The following is a 19,693-nucleotide window of genomic DNA, read 5'->3' on the forward strand; positions in this document are numbered from 1 at the left end:
AGAAAAGTTTTAATCCTTAAATATTTATTATAAATTATATTTTGTAACATTTTATTGAACTTTGTAGAGTTCAATGCATTGTAGATAAAACAATAATAGAATTGTATGGATTTTAGAATGATGATGTGACAATTCATTAAAATCTATGAATTTAAATGCATTATGGATTCTTTAAAAATGATTAATTATAAACGTATTAAAAAAAACAAAAAAGCAAAAAACATATTTTATTATTATGCTAACATATACCTGTCATAGTATAAATGTTATATAAGTATTTATTTGTTTTGGTGTTCTTAAAAGTCGATCTACCTTCCTTCCTACTTCCTACCATCGAAGTAATCAATCGTAGTTTGATGTCGGTATAATTCAATTTTTTTTTAATCTATAAATATTCCACCTTGTGCATATAAAGTTAAAAAAGAACTCAATTCAAAGACGATCTTCTCCTTTTCTCTCTCTAAAACAATCTCTCTCTGTCTCATGACCGACATTTGTCGTTAGAGCTTGACAATCGAGGGGCAGAGTTCATACACAGTCAAAGAACTCTTGGTGTGATCAGAATCAATTCTTCAATATTTTTTTTATCAATATATTAGGTAAAGAAACTCAAACCCGAAAAGCTTTTTGCTTATCTACAAAAGGTGGTGCTGGTGGTCGTACGGAATCACCTGTAGCAATGGCGGCGATTCATGTTGTTTAGAGAGTATAAATCACCATTTCTGTTTTATTGAGTATTTCTTTGATAGTAACCCAGAAGAGGGTTTGTTGAAGATAGTGAAATCATCTGTTATTTCATGTGCTTTACAAAGGTGGCGAACTCGAGGGAATCCGGCGACTATGCTAACTTTGATCGTGACACAGACGACGGGGATGGAGGATCAGCTCCACAACCACCGCAATCTCCCCCACCGGATATGTTTTCTTCGGAGTATAGCATGTCGGGGGAGTTGTCTGCTATGGTGACTGCGTTGACTCATGTTGTTTCTGGACATGGATCCGGTGGTATCGGAGGAGCTAGTACTTCACTGTCGTTTCCTGGTGGCGCCGGTGGGCATTACTCCATGGATTCGCCTTCGTCAGCTTATTCGTCGTCGAGCTCTGGTTCGTTTGCTGGACAGAAAAGGGTTCGTGATCAAGAAGAAAGTGTAAATCAAATTCCAGAACAATTCGTTCAAAGATTTTATGGTGGGTATACAGATGTTCGAGGTGGCGAGTCATCATCTTCAAAGGGTTGGTTTCTTTTTTTGGCAATTTGTATATTATTTCGAAATATTATGTATTTTAAATGTGTTGAAATATATTCACACATGGGAATATAATTTATTTTAGAAAATTGAAGAATAATAAATTTTCGAATTGTAATTTAATTATATTATTTTTTTTAAAAATGGAATGCTTCTGCAACAGTTAAAGAAGAAGTTACAACACCAACAACCACCGCCGTGGTCGCATTAACTACAACTGCCGCCACCTCATCACAGCCTCCGGCGATGGAAATTAACCAGTACGAACAAACAGGGGAGAGGAGGCGGAAATACAGAGGAGTACGACAGCGACCATGGGGGAAATGGGCAGCGGAGATACGAGACCCACATAAAGCAGCTAGGGTTTGGTTAGGTACATTTGACACAGCGGAGGCCGCCGCTAGAGCCTACGATGAAGCTGCTCTTAGATTCCGGGGAAACAGAGCAAAACTAAACTTTCCAGAAAACGTTAGATTATTACCACCACCACAAATCCTGCCAGCCACCCAACTCGCTATTTCAACTTCTCCGGCGACCCAATTCACCATCCGGCAACCACCACCACTACTGCAACAGCAACAATTTCAACCGCCGGGCACCACCGTGGCCAGGGATTACTGGCAATACTCCCAATTACTACAAAGCACTTCCAATTTCGGCCTGCAACAACCACGGAGTAATTTATTACCACACATGTTTAGTGCATCAACAATGGCTTCTTTACATTCACAAACATCAAATTTATCGTCGTCTTCGTCTACCGAGAATTATCCCTTGTTTTTTCCAAACCAGCCATCTGGTTATTTGGATTTCCGGCAACCAGGCGGCCAAAATCAGGAGGATCAATCAGATTTTCCGGAAACACCGCCGTCGTGGCCTGGCCATGACCAATTCCCACCTCCACCTAATTGATTTATTTATTTCTTTGTAGCATGTTTGCAGTTTATACCTTCCTATAAATCCTGTCATACATCTTCGTAAAAAATATTTGAGAAAAATATAGATAGTTATAGATTTTGTCAGATGAAATGTTTTTACGATGGTATTAAGGATAATTGATTGAAAAGATTCGTACAACAGAGTTTTTTTATACATAATAATTTAATTTATGTATTATATAATTATATAATATAATTTTTTATATATTATAAAAATTATTGACGTACGAATAAGGTTTCTAATTTGATGGATATGTTTAGTCCATAAAAAAAATTATTGAAATTCATTGTATACAATAGTTTTTTTTATAAACTATTTATATCTTGTGTTGCATCACTCTATAAATATAAATTGTTATTTAGAAAAAAAAAAAAAAGAATTATTATATACAAATTAATTTCTATGAATATACTTACACTTTTTATTTTATTTTATTTTATACAAAAGGAGTAGTTTTATACTTTTATTCCATTACACAATCATCTTTTTTGATTTATTTGTTTCAGTCGAGGTTTCTTTTGTTTTATTCTATGAAAATACATGTAAATCAAAATCAAGAATCTAGGGGATACAAAAAAAAGGTATGAATATTTATTTGGATTTTAGGTTGAGTTTGGTAAGGTCGATTTGATTTTTATCTGAAATATCCGAAATATATAAAGCAACAGCATGGTTGTCTTCTTGTGTTCGATGGTTTCCGTGGCTTCCGTTTGGTATATATCAATTGGGTTTGTTTTAATATTCGTTAATTATACGAGATGAGGATGATATATACATCTTTATTATATAAAAGTAGTGGTTCTTGATGAGTTCTAAATACCATGATGTGATGTTTTGGATAGACTTTCCAGCAGATCCATCCGTCATGAAGTTTGAAGTCTTATCAGTTCAATACTAAAATTAGTATTCCATACAAAATGTAACACGACTAATCCATTTTAAGATCGAAGGATAATAAACAAACAGCATCTACTTCTTTTTGATCTAGAATGAAGTTCATCGACAGAAAATAGCATCGTTCCTAATCCTACAATAATAAAGAACACGCAAGAATAATGTAGTTTACACGAGTGTAATCTGTAATCATTTTACGCCCACATGCAAACTATAAAGTTTCCATTTTTAGAATGATTTAATTGTACGGTTTATAGATACAATATCTTATTAAAAATAAAAATAAACTGAGTTTAATCAACCCAAGCGGGCCACAATAGCACACAAACAACCCAAGATAAGACCAAGAAGGCTCTAGCTACTCTCTAGAGCTCTATCCGGAGTCTTTTGATGAACAATCCCTCTATAACCCATCGGAGAACCACCTTTTGAAGCCCGATGAGGGAAATCCTATATTGACTTTGCCTTTTGGAACCTATTACTAAGTCTCAGTGGCATCAATAAGGTTCAGAGACAAATAATACCTCACAACGCAAATACTTGATCAAACTATAAGATTAGATAAGTTAATGAAGAATAATCGTTGGTCAAAGCCTGAAAGTAGTTTCAATGTTCAACTTGTAATAAAAAAAAAAAAAAAAGATGAGAAAGAAGTGTTTAAAACAACCACATTCATGAAATGGTCAAAAAAAAATAATAATAATAATAAATTAAATGTAAGAGAACTCTAGATTCATTATCATAATTCACACGCTCACCTTTTTTTTTTTTTGTGAAAATGGTGAGTCAATGTCACTAATTAAAAATCTTGAAAACAACCACCTAGTAAGTAGTTTAATATGACTATAGCATTAGGGATTAGTCACTATTTGAAACTTTATTTTTAGACGTTTCAATCCGTCTCACATCAATTAATAGAAAAAGAAATGTGTAAATGGCTCCTGGAATAAAGAAAGTTCATTTCTAAAGGTCTAAAGGGTGTCTTATGCAATGTTGGCAAACCTTAGGTTACGATCCTAGCTTTCTAGGAGTGAGTCTACCATATATATATATATATATATATATATATATATATATATATATATATATATATATATATATATATATATATATATATATATATATATATATATATATATATATATATATATATATATATATATATATATAAAAGCTTAGGTTATTTTGTTTTTACTAACTGTTGTGTGCCAGAATGCATATATCTGGACAAATGATGAAATTAATCAATGTGCATTATTTGAGAGTGTATCATATTACAATGGGATAATTTGTACCATATAATCACACAAATTTTAGTAAAATGGTATTTTGGACAATTAACTACATTTATAAAAGAAAATTTCAGATTTTTAGGGATAATTAATTTTCCTAATTTTAAAAATATGATTTTTTTAATTAATTCAATTTAATTCTAACGTAATTTGAAAACATAACCGATTTTATTCTATCAGAATATTTTTTTGCTAGAATGATGTTCTTTCACAATTTTATTTATTAGAATATTATTGAAGAATAACAAAAGTCTTGAATCAGAGTTTGAAAAATAATAACATTCTAATACATTTTTATACATCCGAACTTAAATACAAATTCATACATATTCTTACAAACTAAAACCCTTATACATTTTAATATAATTATACATATTCTAAAAGAATATCAAGAAAAATGAATAAAATTCTTAAAAAATAACAACATTATTAAATTGTGAGTATGATCAAATTTATTCATTATTCAAGTTATTTCTATTAGGTCTTCAACGCATTTTTCCAGCCATTCCTATCACAAATACAACAAAAACTAATAATGGCTAAAAACATGTTATTTGCAATTAACTACCACTTTATATATTATGGTAGAATGCATAGAATATAACAGAATACATAGAATACATTCTATCAAAATACATAGATTTTATTCTGGCAGAATACATTCAAAAGTATGGTATTTACTGCTAATATAATTTTAGATTCCAAATATACAATATTAAGGGACAATAGAAATTGAAATTCAAAATCACAAATTAAACTAAATAATAGACTGGCAAATTAATTACCTTTTTAAACAATTACATAAAATTTCTTTTCGTCGATTACATTTTTATTATCATAAATATATATTAACTACTATTTATTAACTCCATTTTCGTGATGAAAATGAAGAGTGGATGGAAATGTTAGATAAATATATTAACTCAATAAGAGATACTAAATCAATATATTAAAATTCAACATAAGAATGATTCATATACATGCCTCCTTAATCAATTTGGATATATTAAATTAAATCAATAGAATCTCATCTCATATCAAATAATGAATTCACACTATTCTGAAAAGTATGGCTCCAATGTGTATGAATAGATTCGATTAAAAAATAAGGGCAATAGGCTAATACAAAATATGATATTTTATTTCAAAACCTATATATAACTGATACATAGGTGCTACAGATGTGCCGATGACCACTTTGATGAGATCAAAATTTGACTTGTTTAACTAAACCACTGTATTGAACAGAAAACAATATAACGAAGGAAAATGACTTACACGACTGATTTTCATCAAGAAATACATCATTAATACTCCAATGGTACTTGATAAAACTTCAATCTTCATGTCCCAACAAATGAAAAAAAAACAACTCCACAATCGCACAAAAAAGCCAACAGGTGGTTGGCGATGGTATTGAGTGATGATGCCGGCTATTGAAGATGAACATCGTAGATGTGATTTAGGTTAGCCTTCAAAAAGATTCCTGCCTTTTTAAATAACGGATACAGGGTTTTCAATTTCCTAGGTTTAAAGGTAATTAAAGAGTTTTTCTATTTACCATAATTTTTTTTTTTTTTTTTTTTTTTTTAAACGCAAATTTAACCTACTCCTAAACTACACCTTAAATACACATATATCCACGACGGGACTTGAACCCTCAACCTCAAGGAGGGAGGGCAACACCGGATACTACTGGACTACAAGCCCTTTGGTTAATTAATCATAGCTAAGATTACTAATATACCCATATAGATTTATTTAATGATTTAATATTTCCTGAATTCTTATTGGTCCTTAAAAGTACACAATAGTTACTATAAACATTTGAACCTAACTCTCTCTCTCTATGTGTATATATATATATATATATATATATATATATATATATATATATATATATATATATATATATATATATATATATATCTTTACTATCTTATAAAACAAATCCCACTATTTCTAAAAATAGATTGAATAAAATAATAATATTTTTTTAAGACGTCCAAATCATTAAGCTAATTGTATAACTAATCACTAATAAAATAATATTAAAATTTAAACAAACTCCTATAAATCTTCTCTTCAAAGGTTTTGACCAGATCTTTTTTCATCCAAATAAATACCCAACACCCTATAATTTGGTCATTTTATGAATTTTCTTTATTTTTAATATGACATATTTCCTAAAACAAACTAATGATTGAATTGAAAATAATCATTCTCTATCAAAAAGAAATTAATTTTCGAAACAAACTATTTGTCGTCCGCCGCTTCGCACGGGTAAACGGCTAGTGTATATATATATATATATATATATATATATATATATATATATATATATATCAAAAGGATCATCCTTAAGAACAATAAAGTTCCTATGAAGCATCCACCAACCCTGCAGCACTCGTGTATGTTAATTATACATAACATTGGATCCTATAGACAGTCAAATACTTGATTCTAACCTAAGCCCACAACCAAAAAAGGAACATGAAATAAAGCTAAATTAAACATTCTCAAGCTATAAAATCTTAGTCACGTACAATTTTGATGCATACACTAAGCAAATATGGTAATGATGTTAATTTCATATAAGGAAGAACCCTAGGCTATTAAGCATCATATAATCAGACAATTTTATCATACAATTCATGAAGATCTCTGGCCTATCACTAGCATGTTGTTCTAACATATCAAATATCAAATAATAGTGTGGTAATTTGGGTCGTACTTACTGGCTCTGGCTGATCGTACACAACGCATCCTCTCTTGATTTTTTTAAACAATTTTGAAAATCATTTTTAAATTTTTTACAGTTCCTTAGTTTGAGACTGGATTCACACAGGTGTTCCTCTAATTCACTCAGACCAAGGACTTGATACCAACTTGTAACGATTCAAAAATCACAATAAATTTAAACTTTTTAAAACAACCCAAAATCAGTGTATCCTAAAATCATAAATCCTTAAGAAGAGGATGTGTACGGTCACGCCTCCACCTTCCCGTGATCATCATAGGTACTTAAAACAATAAACTAAAACAGTAAGCCAAAGCTTAGTGAGCTTCCCCAAACTATCACCATATAAACACACCAAACGAAAAAAATTCATAAATGAGGCTTCAGCATGACTGGACCGCCTGGCAGGTCCTATAACCTATCTGGACCGCTCCTGAGCCTTCGACATGACTGGACCACCTTGCAGGGCCTACAATCTATCTAGACCACTCGTCGGGCCTTCAGCCTGACTGGACCGCCTCGCAGGGCCTATAGTCTATCTGGATCGCGCTGGTTATCTTGGCCTTCAACACAAAGCAGGACCACCTTAACCCAATCAACCATAACATGTCGACATACACACAACAGATAAACATATAACCAAGCATAAAAAAAAACAGGCAAATAAATAGATTACTATACCTGGTACCGATCTAACAGATCTATACAACATAATCAGATACTAGCATATAACAAGATATCCAATCCAATGGGTCGACCTTGGTGCCTTCGAGCGACAAGTATAGTGAGGAAGACTCATCTCTCAATCTGAAAAATAGCCCATGAGGTCCCGACTTCGAATCTCAACTCTAACTGACACCTATCCATCCAAATGACCAATTCTCAAACATAATCGAAAATACCCAAAAGACCCTTTAAGTCAAACTTGGTAAGAGTCAAAAGGTTAAAAGAGTCAACACAACCAAGTCAACTCAACTTTGCATGTGGGGCGTACTCCGAAGTTATGTGGGGCGTACTCAATTCTTAATTAGGGATGAGTAATGAGCCAAACCCGAAACGTCCTGACCCGAGGACCAAAAATCAAGATTTTTCTTACCTGAAAACCGGATTGTTTTTGGGTGTATCGGGTTTGGGTTCGGTCTCGTTTGGTTCCATGTACTAAACTGGGTTTCGGGTTTTGGAATGAATTAGGCTTTGAAATCGGTACATTGTAGGACTTTACTTAGATCACGTGCAAATGAGGTGTCTATAACGAAAAAAAATACAAACATTATTAAAATATGTAAATATATATATATATATATATATATATATATATATATATATATATATATATATATAAATTGCACTATTTAGCATAAAAACTGCAATTTTTATAAAAAAAATTGCATGTTTCAAAAAAAAAAAAAAAAAAAAGCAGCATTGTTAATAAAAAAAAACTGCATTTTAACAACTTTTATGTGTAAAAAACAATAGTATCATTTATTACAAAAAGTGCATGTTTCTAACAAAAAATAGCGTGCTAGATACATTCTTTCTTGTGAAATGATAGGGCCAAACGTTGATCAAGATTTATAAATAATGTTACATTAAAAACATCAAGCTTTATACATAACTAGATGAATGCCCGAACGTTGCGTAAAAACACTTATATAGTTGAAGTTTATATATATATATATATATATATATATATATATATATATATATATATATATATATATATATATATATATATATATATATAATAACAATAATAATAATGTTGTTGTTAAATTTTATATAATAATTTGTATACTAAATTGATATAATGTATTGATGATTTTGAATTATATCATAATATATACATCTATTATAACTGCATAACCTCAATCGTTTGAATAACTTCTACCCGTAAGTTACAATGAATAAAATTAAATATAATATATAGTTTAATATTATTTATAGTTGTTGTTATTGTTAATTAATTTTTTATAATTTATTTGCTTAGTTTTTTAATTTCTATCATTATAATTATTTAAAATATCAAACATTGTTTTTCATTTTAAAGGCAACAATACAATCATTTATATAGAGTTATTTTGTAACTATTGTTATTGTAAGTTATTTTAATTTACTTATTTGAAAACTTTTAACGATTATAAAAATATCTTTAGGAAATATTTTAGTTAAATTAAAATTACAATTTAATTTTTGATATTTATTTAACCTTATTAACAAACTTATAACTATTATTTGGAAGAAATTGAAAAGACATGGTGTTTCAAATGAATGTGGTGAAAGGAAAAATGCATGACAGTTTCAAATGAATGTGGTGAAAGGAAAAATGTTTCCTTTATAAGTATGTATTGATAGATATATAGATATAGACTAGGCGAATGTCCGAGCTTTACGTAGAAACACCTATATAGTTGAAATCTTTACGAATATATGTTTCTTTAAATATAACAATAATGTTGTTGTTAAAGTTGATATAATAATTCGTATACTAAGTTGATATAATATATTAATTATTTTGAATTATATGATAATATATAAAGCTATTAAAATTGCATTATCCCAATTGTTTGAATGACCTCTACCCGTGGATTACTTATGAATAAAATTAAATATAATATACGGTTTAATGTTATTTATAGTTGGTGTTATTGTTAATTAATTTTTTAAAATTTATTTGCTTAGCGTTTTAACCATTGTTATTGTAAGTTATTTTAAACTACTTATTTGAAAACTTTTAACGATTAATAAAATATCTTTAGAAAATATTTTAGTTAAATTGATATTACAATTTAGTTTTTTCATTTAGCACTGCAACTTATAACTTTTAACTAATCTCGAAATATTCTTTGGGTTTTTTAAGTGGAACTTAAATTTATATTTAAGTTGACAGTGTAATGTTATAGTTAAATTAACAATTTAAGTATTTTGTCCAAACTGTTCAAAAGTTGTAGCTTTAAACTGATAATTGTTTACATACAACATATTAAATCTAATAAATTAAGTATAATATATTAAAAGTTAAAGACATAACTCTATAAGTATAAGTAAGATATTATTTTAATATTGAAATTTAGTTTATTTATGATTACACTTTAGGTTTGATATTTATTTAACATTATTAACCAATTTATAATTATTATTAATAAAACACTACAATTTATCACTTTTAACTATTTACAAAATATTCTTTGAGTTGTTTATGTTGAACTAAAATTTATATTTAAGTTGACCTTTTAATGTTATATTTAAATTAATAATTTAAGTATTTTATACAAATTTTTCAAAAGTTGTAGCTTTAAAATGATAATGGGTTACATACAACAATATATTAAAACTAACAAATTAAGAATAATAAGTTAAAAGTTAAAAACATAACTTTATAAATAGAAGTAAAGAAAACCCGCACATTGATGAGAAACTCCCATATAGTTGAATTTTTTTACAAATATATGTTTTTTAAATATAAAAATAATGCTGTTAAGTTTGATATTATAATTCGTATACTAAATAGATATAATATATTGATTATTTTGAAATATATATATATATATATATATATATATATATATATATATATATATATATTAAAAGTTCATAATCTCAATCGTTTGAATGACATTTACCCGTGAGTTACTCATGAATAAAATTAAATATAATATATGTTTTAATATTATTTATAGTTGTTATTGTTAATTAATTTTCTAAAATATATTTGCATAACATTTTAATTTCTATCATTGTAATTATTTAATATGTTAAACATTGTTTTTTTAAAAGATAACAATTCAATCATTTATATTGAGTTATTTTTAACTATTGTTATTATAAGTAATTTTAATCTACTTATTTGAAAATTTTTAACGATTATAAAAATATTTTAGTTAAATTGAGATTACATTTTAGTTTTTCATTAAGCACTTTTAATTATTTACAAAATATTCTTTGAGTTTTTTAAGTAGAGTTGAAATTTATATTTAAGTGGACCTTGTAATTTTATATTCAAAGTAACAATTTAAGTATTTTGTCTAAACTGTTCAAAAGTTGTAGCTTTAAACTGTTAATGGTTTATATACAACAACATATTAAATCTAATAAATAATGTATACTATGTTAAAAGTTAAAGACATAACTTTGTTAGTAGAAGTAAAAATATGATTTTATTATTGAAATTTAGTTTATTTATGATTACACTTTAGGTTTGATATTTATTTAACCTTATTAACCAACTTATAATTATTATTAGAAATGTACAATAATTTATCACTTTTAACTATTTACAAAATATTTTTTCGGGTTGTTTAAGTTGAAATAAACTTTATATTTAAGTTGATCCTGTAATGTTATATTTAAATTAACAGTTTAAGTAATTTATACTAATTGTTCAAAAGTTGTAGCTTTAAAATGATATAGTTACATACAACAATATATTAAAACTAATAAATTAAGTATAATATATTAAAAGTTTAAAACATAACTTTATTCGTAGAAGTAAACATATATATATATATATATATATATATATATATATATATATATATATATATATATATATTTAAGTTTTAGTTTATATATGTTTACACTTTTGGTTTTATATTTATTTAACCTTATTAACCAACTTAAAATCATTATTATAAATAAATTGAAAACTCATGAGAGTTTCAAATGAATATGGTGAAAGGAAAAATGTTTCCTTTATAAGTATCCTAGGCGAATATCTGCGCGTTACGCAAAATAAAATTAAAGCTTTTGGTAATCTTATGCTATTGAAAATATTTATATCGTCTGTCTTTTTATTGTTGAACTCCTATTAACGAGATTTTCGATTCTCATTTAGGTTGTGTCAGCTAAAATCCGATCGATCTAAAATTCGAATTTCAGGTTGTGCACTATTATGTCAAATCTTAAAAAAATCATAACTTCGTCATATGAAGTCAAATTTGGGCTTTTTTTTTGTGCACGCTCTCAGTTCAATGTATACTATAACTTTTATTTAGATCTCTAAGGTTAAAAAGTATTTTATCAAAAATTCACTTTTTACGTTATGCAGTATCGTGTCGGTTTAGCTGTAAAACTTCGACGAGTCATAACTTCTTCGTTATAACTCGGATTTTGACGTTCTTTATATCTCCGGAATTCTTGTCACGACTACTACCACTTTCTTCATAGATATTGGGTTTATCTACACTTTTATTTTTTACGCTTATTTTCACTCTTAATTTATTATATCTTTATAAACAAGTATAAAACATATAAAATCACATAATTCACAAAATATTCAAGTAATTTCTCTTTATTATTTCAAAGTAAGTTATAATGGTTGATCCTAACTATTACATCATCACACCAATGTTTAGTCTAAAAACACGGGCGTTACAACTACACACACAATTAACGCTATCATTACAATTGTACTCATTTTATGTTCATTATCTATATAATCTTAAATTGAAATCAATAAAACAAAACAAGGCAAGTGATCATTATCATCTCCCAAGATTTTATGTCGGAGATCCTATAAATGATCAAAGACTTTCCTTGTAACAATTTTATCTCACCTTGATTATCATTGGATACTTGCATTGCCTTAAACACCACATTCTCTCATCTTTCATAGCTTTCGAGATCTATGATCTTGCAGATGAGGATGAAACCATTTCACCACAACCTTCTAGAAAAAAGAGTCATCCTCTTTATGAAAACTTCACTCAGCACTTATAGCTTTCTAAATTCTAATATAAAAATTCCAATTTGGTTTTAGGTTTTTATGTCTTCTTTCAAGCTTACAACTTATATTAAAATAAGCTTCACCGCAACAATCATGAACGTTTCAGTGATCCCATAAGCAATCATCTTGGTTTTTTTTGTTACAAACATTATGTATCATGTTAATTGATAAAGTCGGCCAACCGCAACAAATAAAAATCTTTGAATGTCATTTAAAAGAGGAGAAGATAACGAGAGATGAAAAATCATTCAAAATCGGAAAGAAAACTTAATTGTTGGTCATCATTTTATGTAAATTTATTAGTTAGTTGTGCACAAAAAAGAAAAGTGATAAAATATTATTTGAAAAATCTAAAATTGCCGGTCACTTAAAAAGTTCGTTTACCCTACGGCTATTGTTATCTTTTTATTTATGTATCTTGATCACAACCTCAATCACTTAAAAAGCAAAACTATTCGTTGTGGTGGTATATAAATTTTTTAGTATAGAGCATCAACATTCACACCCAGACAATAAAACTTGTCATGAATTTGTCAAATTTCCCTCTTTAATTCTCTATATATTACATAAGTTAGCTAGCACGTATAGAAATCTGTCTCGTTTTGCAACGATGAGTGGTCCATACAAAATCCATTTTTTTTTTTTTTTTAATAAATATCTCTTACTGTTTTATAAATATCTCTTATATTGTCTTCAACTAACAACAAACATGGTGACAAAGTTTAAGTTGTGTAGCATTACCGAACAACTATCATAATTTTGTTTCAAGATACCACTGCAGTTACCTAAAATTGAAAGTTCATTGAATTTGAATCCCAATATGAAGTTCATTGAATCCCAATTGCCAAATGAAAGAATCATATGCCCCGACAAATACAAAGTCAGGTTCTTCCTTTTTTTCCTAAACAATGAGCCAAACCAAACTTTAGTCGGGGTGGGTGGGGTGAGTAATTTGTTTGCAAAACTTTATTTATTTTGGAATCTACTCTAATAAACGAAAGATTGTTTTTGTCACATGCCAAACTCTTATGCAATTTGCTAAATATAATTTTATAGTTATTTTAAATTAATTTTTTTTCACATGTTATTTTATGAGTTTTTTTTTATTTTATTAAATTTCATATAATATTTTAATATAATAACTGCAATAAATGTAGTAATAAAAAGATATAAATTTCATTAATAAACTTACTTTTTAATTTTAAAATTTCCAAATTAAAGCTCATTAGCTTATTTTGTTTATTTATTTAAATTATAAATTTAAAAGATAAAAAACATTTTAATTATAATAATTCATTATGTTTCTTATTTTCTTATAAATTCGAATTTTTTAAATATTTTGACACACACGCACATATATATATATATATATATATATATATATATATATATATATATATATATATATATAATCCATGTAATACATGAGTCTCACAACTAATAATTAAATATGCAAAAATAATAGAGTAAATTACAGAAATGGTCCCTATGGTTTGCCCACATTTGTAACCAACATTTGAAAAGTTGATAAGTCACATATATGTGGTTTTCAATTAGTGTCGTTTTGGTCTTTCTATCGAACTATCTTAGAAAAAACCTGTTAAAATCATGTAAAATGACTAATATATTTCCCATTTTATTTTATTTTTGTTCTTTTTTTTTATAATTTTATTATTATTTATCTTTAAAGTCATATCTATATCCCTCCTATTTTGTCTTCCGATCAGCCCTCCACCACTGTTCTAATTATCTTCTCTGAAAACTTTCGTTGGTAATCTTTAACCTCTAACCCGCTGCTCTAAGCAATCTAATCAAATCAAAACACCACATCTACACAACATTCTGGAAGTGGGTGTTAGACTTCACTGAATCTAACTACTAACCAAAACTTGAATTCTTAAAGGATTTGCTGCACAAAAATGAGCCAAAAACTACATACCAAACATCTTATGTGATTTCATGTACAAATAAAGGTCAAAAATTATATCGGGAGAAAGGAGAAAGTAGAAAAGTAGATACCAAAAACCATATTCTTATTTGATGCACAACCATCTCCATTGCTTCATGTGACTTGTATCAGATTCAAGAAAATAGACAATTCTCAATTGATTCAACTTGTATTTGTCTCAAAGCAACAAACAAAGTAAAAAAAGTGGCAGAGAAGGTGTATAACACTTTAATCCCAACTAAAACCACTTGAATGAATGAATGCATAAACATTCATTTAATTTAAAAATCTTTGACTTTTTACTGTTTTTAGAACTAAAAAGAAACTTGATCAACTGTAATCTGGTGCAAACACTTGTAAGATATGTTCGGCATGGATTTCTCAATGATGCATTAATCTAGATAATTAAACTTTCACATAGGTGCAATCAAATTATTTCCACGGAAGAGCGAGTCATTAGAATAGAGATACAACGAAAACACAGGCGTTTAGGAGAATTGTCGCCGTCAGGAGAGATAAATGTTGATGGTGTCGGACGACAGAAGAATGTGTGTGTTTCTGGTACATGACGACAGTAGAAGGATGTGGTGAGGATATATGGAAGGTTCTTCGGGAGAACCACCATCGTCGGAAGGGACGACAACCATTAGACGAATGAGGTGGTGGGATGAGGGAGGCGACAAGTGGTGTCATCAACATAGATTTCTTCGACACTTTTATTGTCTCTCTTGTTGGTCTATAAATGGGATTCAACTCCGATAAAGAGTCAATTGTTGGAAGTAGGTACAAGTGAAGGTACGACAAAGAGAGATGGATGATGAGGCGATAATGATGGTGGGGTGGGGGAAGTCATCGATTATAGAGTTGGAGAAAGGGAAATGCAAGGATGGGGGTGGGGTTGTCGATTTGTTGTGGGAAGCTTGTAGCATGGGAAAAAGAACTTGGGTTAGAGCTTTTATTGATTTAGTCTCTATAGTTAGTGTTTTTATTGTTTTGGTCCCTATGGTCAGAGTGTTAATTGATTTATTTTGAGGGTAAAATGGTCATTGTATTCAAATATAATAACTTCAGAGTTGGATTTATCGAAAGAGGGGTCGATGATATAATTTTTAGAAACCACATGGATGTAACCTATCTATTTTTCAAAAAACTGGATCAAAGCAATGAATTTGAACAAATCCCACGGACCATTTCTTCAATTTACTCAAAATAATGTTTATAACAAGAACATTGAATTCAACTATATCGATAGGCTTAACACGAATTCACATTAATTAATTTGTGTTTTACTTAAAGACGTCATTATAATATATATATATATATATATATATATATATATATATATATATATATATATATATATATATATATATACTTAGGTTGTTGTATTCTAACTAAATATTGTATGGATGTAGGAACGATTATGGACCAATCATTTTACTTATTTTAAGAAAGTGATTAATACGTATTGTTAAATGAAGTATAATTTAAAAATACCATCTAATTTAATTACAAGGGTATTTTATTCAATTAATATAGATTTAATAAATGAAAATTGCAAATTTTAAAGGATCAAAGATTCTATTAATTTTAATAATTCGATTTTACGAGTTATAATTCTTTTAATTTGAACATTCTGACAAAATATGTTTGTCAGTTTATTCAAAAATAAAAATATTCTTGAACCTATTTCTTGATCATGACTTTCAAAACTTCTTGTAGAATAACAATTTCTTGAATATGGCAATTGAAGAATAAAAACAAAACTTACATTAATTCTTATAGAATACGTGTAACAATTGCTAAGAATTACATTTATTGTTAAAGAATAAAACTAAAAAACTTTCAAATCAAGAAAAAAAACATCAAAATCTAACAAAGACACTAATACATTATAAAAGAATAATGTTGCTATGAATCACTTTCAATTTTGTGGTCCGTTCTTCAAGCATCAACTTCTATGAAAACAAATCCAATTGTAGTTTAGAATCCAATAATGCATTAGCAAATGAAAAATAAAAAACTAAATTCCTTTGGAAAAATATGCGGACTTGTGAATTGTACCAAAACAATAACCAAGAACTGTAGAACATGCATAAATCAGTGAGACAATATCCATATTTCATTCCAACAGAATTGGAATTCGTGATTCCATTCCGATAGAATTCAAATTCAAGATTCAGTTACCGTATGCATTCTATTGGGAAAATATCCAAGTAAAAAAATGCATAAATCAGCAAATCAGTAGAACAATGGATACGGGATGCACAATTGATAAATTTTCCATCACTAACCATGAATACAATCTGGACGTGAGTGGAGGAATGAAGTCCTTGGAATATAGATTTATTTTGGAAACGACAAATATTATTAATAACACGAACCACTACTAGCAGGGGTACAGAAGTACAGATACGAAACAGAAACATTCATGGAATGAGATTCATTATTATGAACTTAAAATATAAACGGAGAAACGTTCCAATTTTCCCAATCACTGATTCCTTCTTTGCCCCTGCACTCTATCCAGAAGTACACCATTGAATTAATTGCCCCTGCATCATAAGTAGGAGTATGAAATAATCCATTAAACACCCAGTCATTCCTAAGTTTCCACAGGATCCACATTAGGCTATGACATATGTTGAGAAATATTATCGCCTTCCTTGGGTTGCTTCACTAATTTTCTGCAAAATTGATTAATTCGCCAACTGATGACAATTCTTTTTAATGTAAGCCACACCAATTGAAAATAATCTTTCTGACTTCACATGCAAATGGACATTGTGTAACATCCCGACTCCCAGGCATGATATTTAAATTATTTTCTTTCTTTTGACAGGGCAACTCGATAAGTTAGGGAGCACCAACTCACCGAGTAGAGACTATTATGGCCGCGAGATTTTTAGAGTGTACTTGACGAGTCAAAGGAGTAGGACCAGTGACGAGGCGATCCGTAGGATCATTCATGAGGAGGTGGTCGTAGCTATCAGAGAGGCTATAGCGGAGATGTTTGGGTCTATCAAGACCACGTTGATGGAGACATTTGATGAGTGCTATGCTACTGTTACTGAGGCTGTTGTTGCTGCTACAGCCACCGCAGCCGTAGCTGCTGCTAGGCCATAGGGGGTAACTCGTTGTTGCTACGGGAGTTTAGTAACACGAAGCCACCAGAGTTTGATGGGACTCAGGATCCGATTGCTGCTATGCAATGGATCTCCGACATTTAGGGGTGTTTCTATATGTGTTCATGCCCAAAGCACCTGAGGGTTTGGTTCGTACTGTACCAGCTTCGCTTGGGAGCGAAGGACTGGTGGAAGTTCGTAACTGCCAGCTTTTCTCCTACAGATCATGCTATAGAGACATGGAAGAGGTTTACACGGTTGTTCTAAGATAAGTATGTTCCCCAGGTGGAGAGGGTACGGTTAGCCCAAGATTTTCTGTCTCTCAAGCAGAACACAGAAACGGTGACCAATATTACGAGGATGTTCCATGATAGGGTGTTGTTTTTCCATGAGCATGTTTCCACTGAGCAGGCGCGTGTGAGCCAATATCTAAGCATACTAAGGAGGGATATACGGGAGTTCATAGCGAACTCGTCATACTAGACATTGGCTGAGCTTTAGACTAATGCTAGGTGGAGGGAGATTGAGATAGATTTACAGGCTAAGGAGGATGGAGAGTCTCAGGGGAGAGACCGGAGACCAGTGCAGTCATAGCCTGCGACGAACCGGGCTAAGCCAGCTAATGCGAGAGCGGAGGCCAGAAGGGCCGCACTTGTGGCAAGTACGGCAAAAGCCACGAGGGGTCTTGACGAGCCACCAAAAGGCCGAGTGTCCTCAGCTTACTCAGAGATCAATTTAGGCTTCCACTCTTGTTGCCTTAAGTATTACTGATATCCAGCCGGCGAAGGCCGAGACCCCGAGAGCTAGTGGGAGAGCATTCCAGCTGACAGCGGAGGAGGTTCACGCAACACCTGATGTCGTGGCTGCTACATATTTTCCTTATTCCTGTTATTTTGAGATTTGTTTATGCTTATACTGTGTTGTATATACGTACTTTTCTTGTGAGATTTGTTTATGCTTTAGACTAATGCTAGGTGGAGGGAGATTGAGATAGATTTACAGGCTAAGGAGGATGTAGAGTCTCAGGGGAGAGACCGGAGACCAGTGCAGTCATAGCCTGCGACGAACCGGGCTAAGCCAGCTAATGCGAGAACGGAGGCCAGAAGGGCCGCACTTGTGGCAAGTACGACAAAAGCCACGAGGGGTCTTGACGAGCCACCAAAAGGCCGAGTGTCCTCAGCTTACTCAGAGATCAATTTAGGCTTCCACTCTTGTTGCCTTAAGTACTACTGATATCCAGCCGGCGAAGGCCGAGACCCCGAGAGCTAGTGGGAGAGCATTCCAGCTGACAGCGGAGGAGGTTCACGCAACACCTGATGTCGTGGCTGCTACATATTTTCCTTATTCCTGTTATTTTGAGATTTGTTTATGCTTATACTGTGTTGTATATACGTACTTTTCTTGTGAGTTTTGTGCCTGTTTTGGTGTTATTTTACTCGGGTGCGAGTCGATCCTCGTGTCCTTATCCTTTAGACGACACATTAGTGTTAGATACGAGGAGTTGAGCCGACCTCTGAGCGTTTCTATAGCCGACAAGCATGCGGTTTTTGCCACTGATGTGTTTTGGGGATGTGTGTTAGAGATTTTCGGTGTTGAGTTTCCCATAGATCTGGTGCCGAGAGCGATGGGTGATGTTTGTATCATAGTGGGCATGGATTGGTTGAGCCATTTTGGAGTTGTGATTGACTGCGAGCATCAGTTGGTGACTATACGAGACCCGAGTGGGGGAGTGCTTACTGTGTATGGCGAGGGGACCAGATCTGGATCCGCTTTCTGGTCTGCTGCT

At 30.6% G+C, this 19,693-nt stretch overlaps 1 protein-coding gene across 1 annotated transcript; it reads left to right on the plus strand.

Moving 5' to 3' along the window:
* Window positions 1–394: 394 nt before the first annotated feature.
* On the plus strand, window positions 395–2,324 carry LOC145035938 (uncharacterized). The gene is made up of 2 exons (XM_078984460.1): window positions 395–1,233; window positions 1,411–2,324. The coding sequence occupies exons 1-2, from the start codon at window positions 798–800 to the stop codon at window positions 2,157–2,159; spliced, it is 1,185 nt and encodes a 394-aa protein (XP_078840586.1). The 5' UTR covers window positions 395–797; the 3' UTR covers window positions 2,160–2,324.
* The last annotated feature ends 17,369 nt before the right edge of the window (window positions 2,325–19,693 follow it).

Source organism: Lactuca saligna, chromosome 1 (assembly GCF_052625555.1).
Source record: "Lactuca saligna cultivar CGN05327 chromosome 1, ASM5262555v1, whole genome shotgun sequence".
In the NCBI taxonomy this organism is placed as follows: domain Eukaryota; kingdom Viridiplantae; phylum Streptophyta; class Magnoliopsida; order Asterales; family Asteraceae; genus Lactuca; species Lactuca saligna.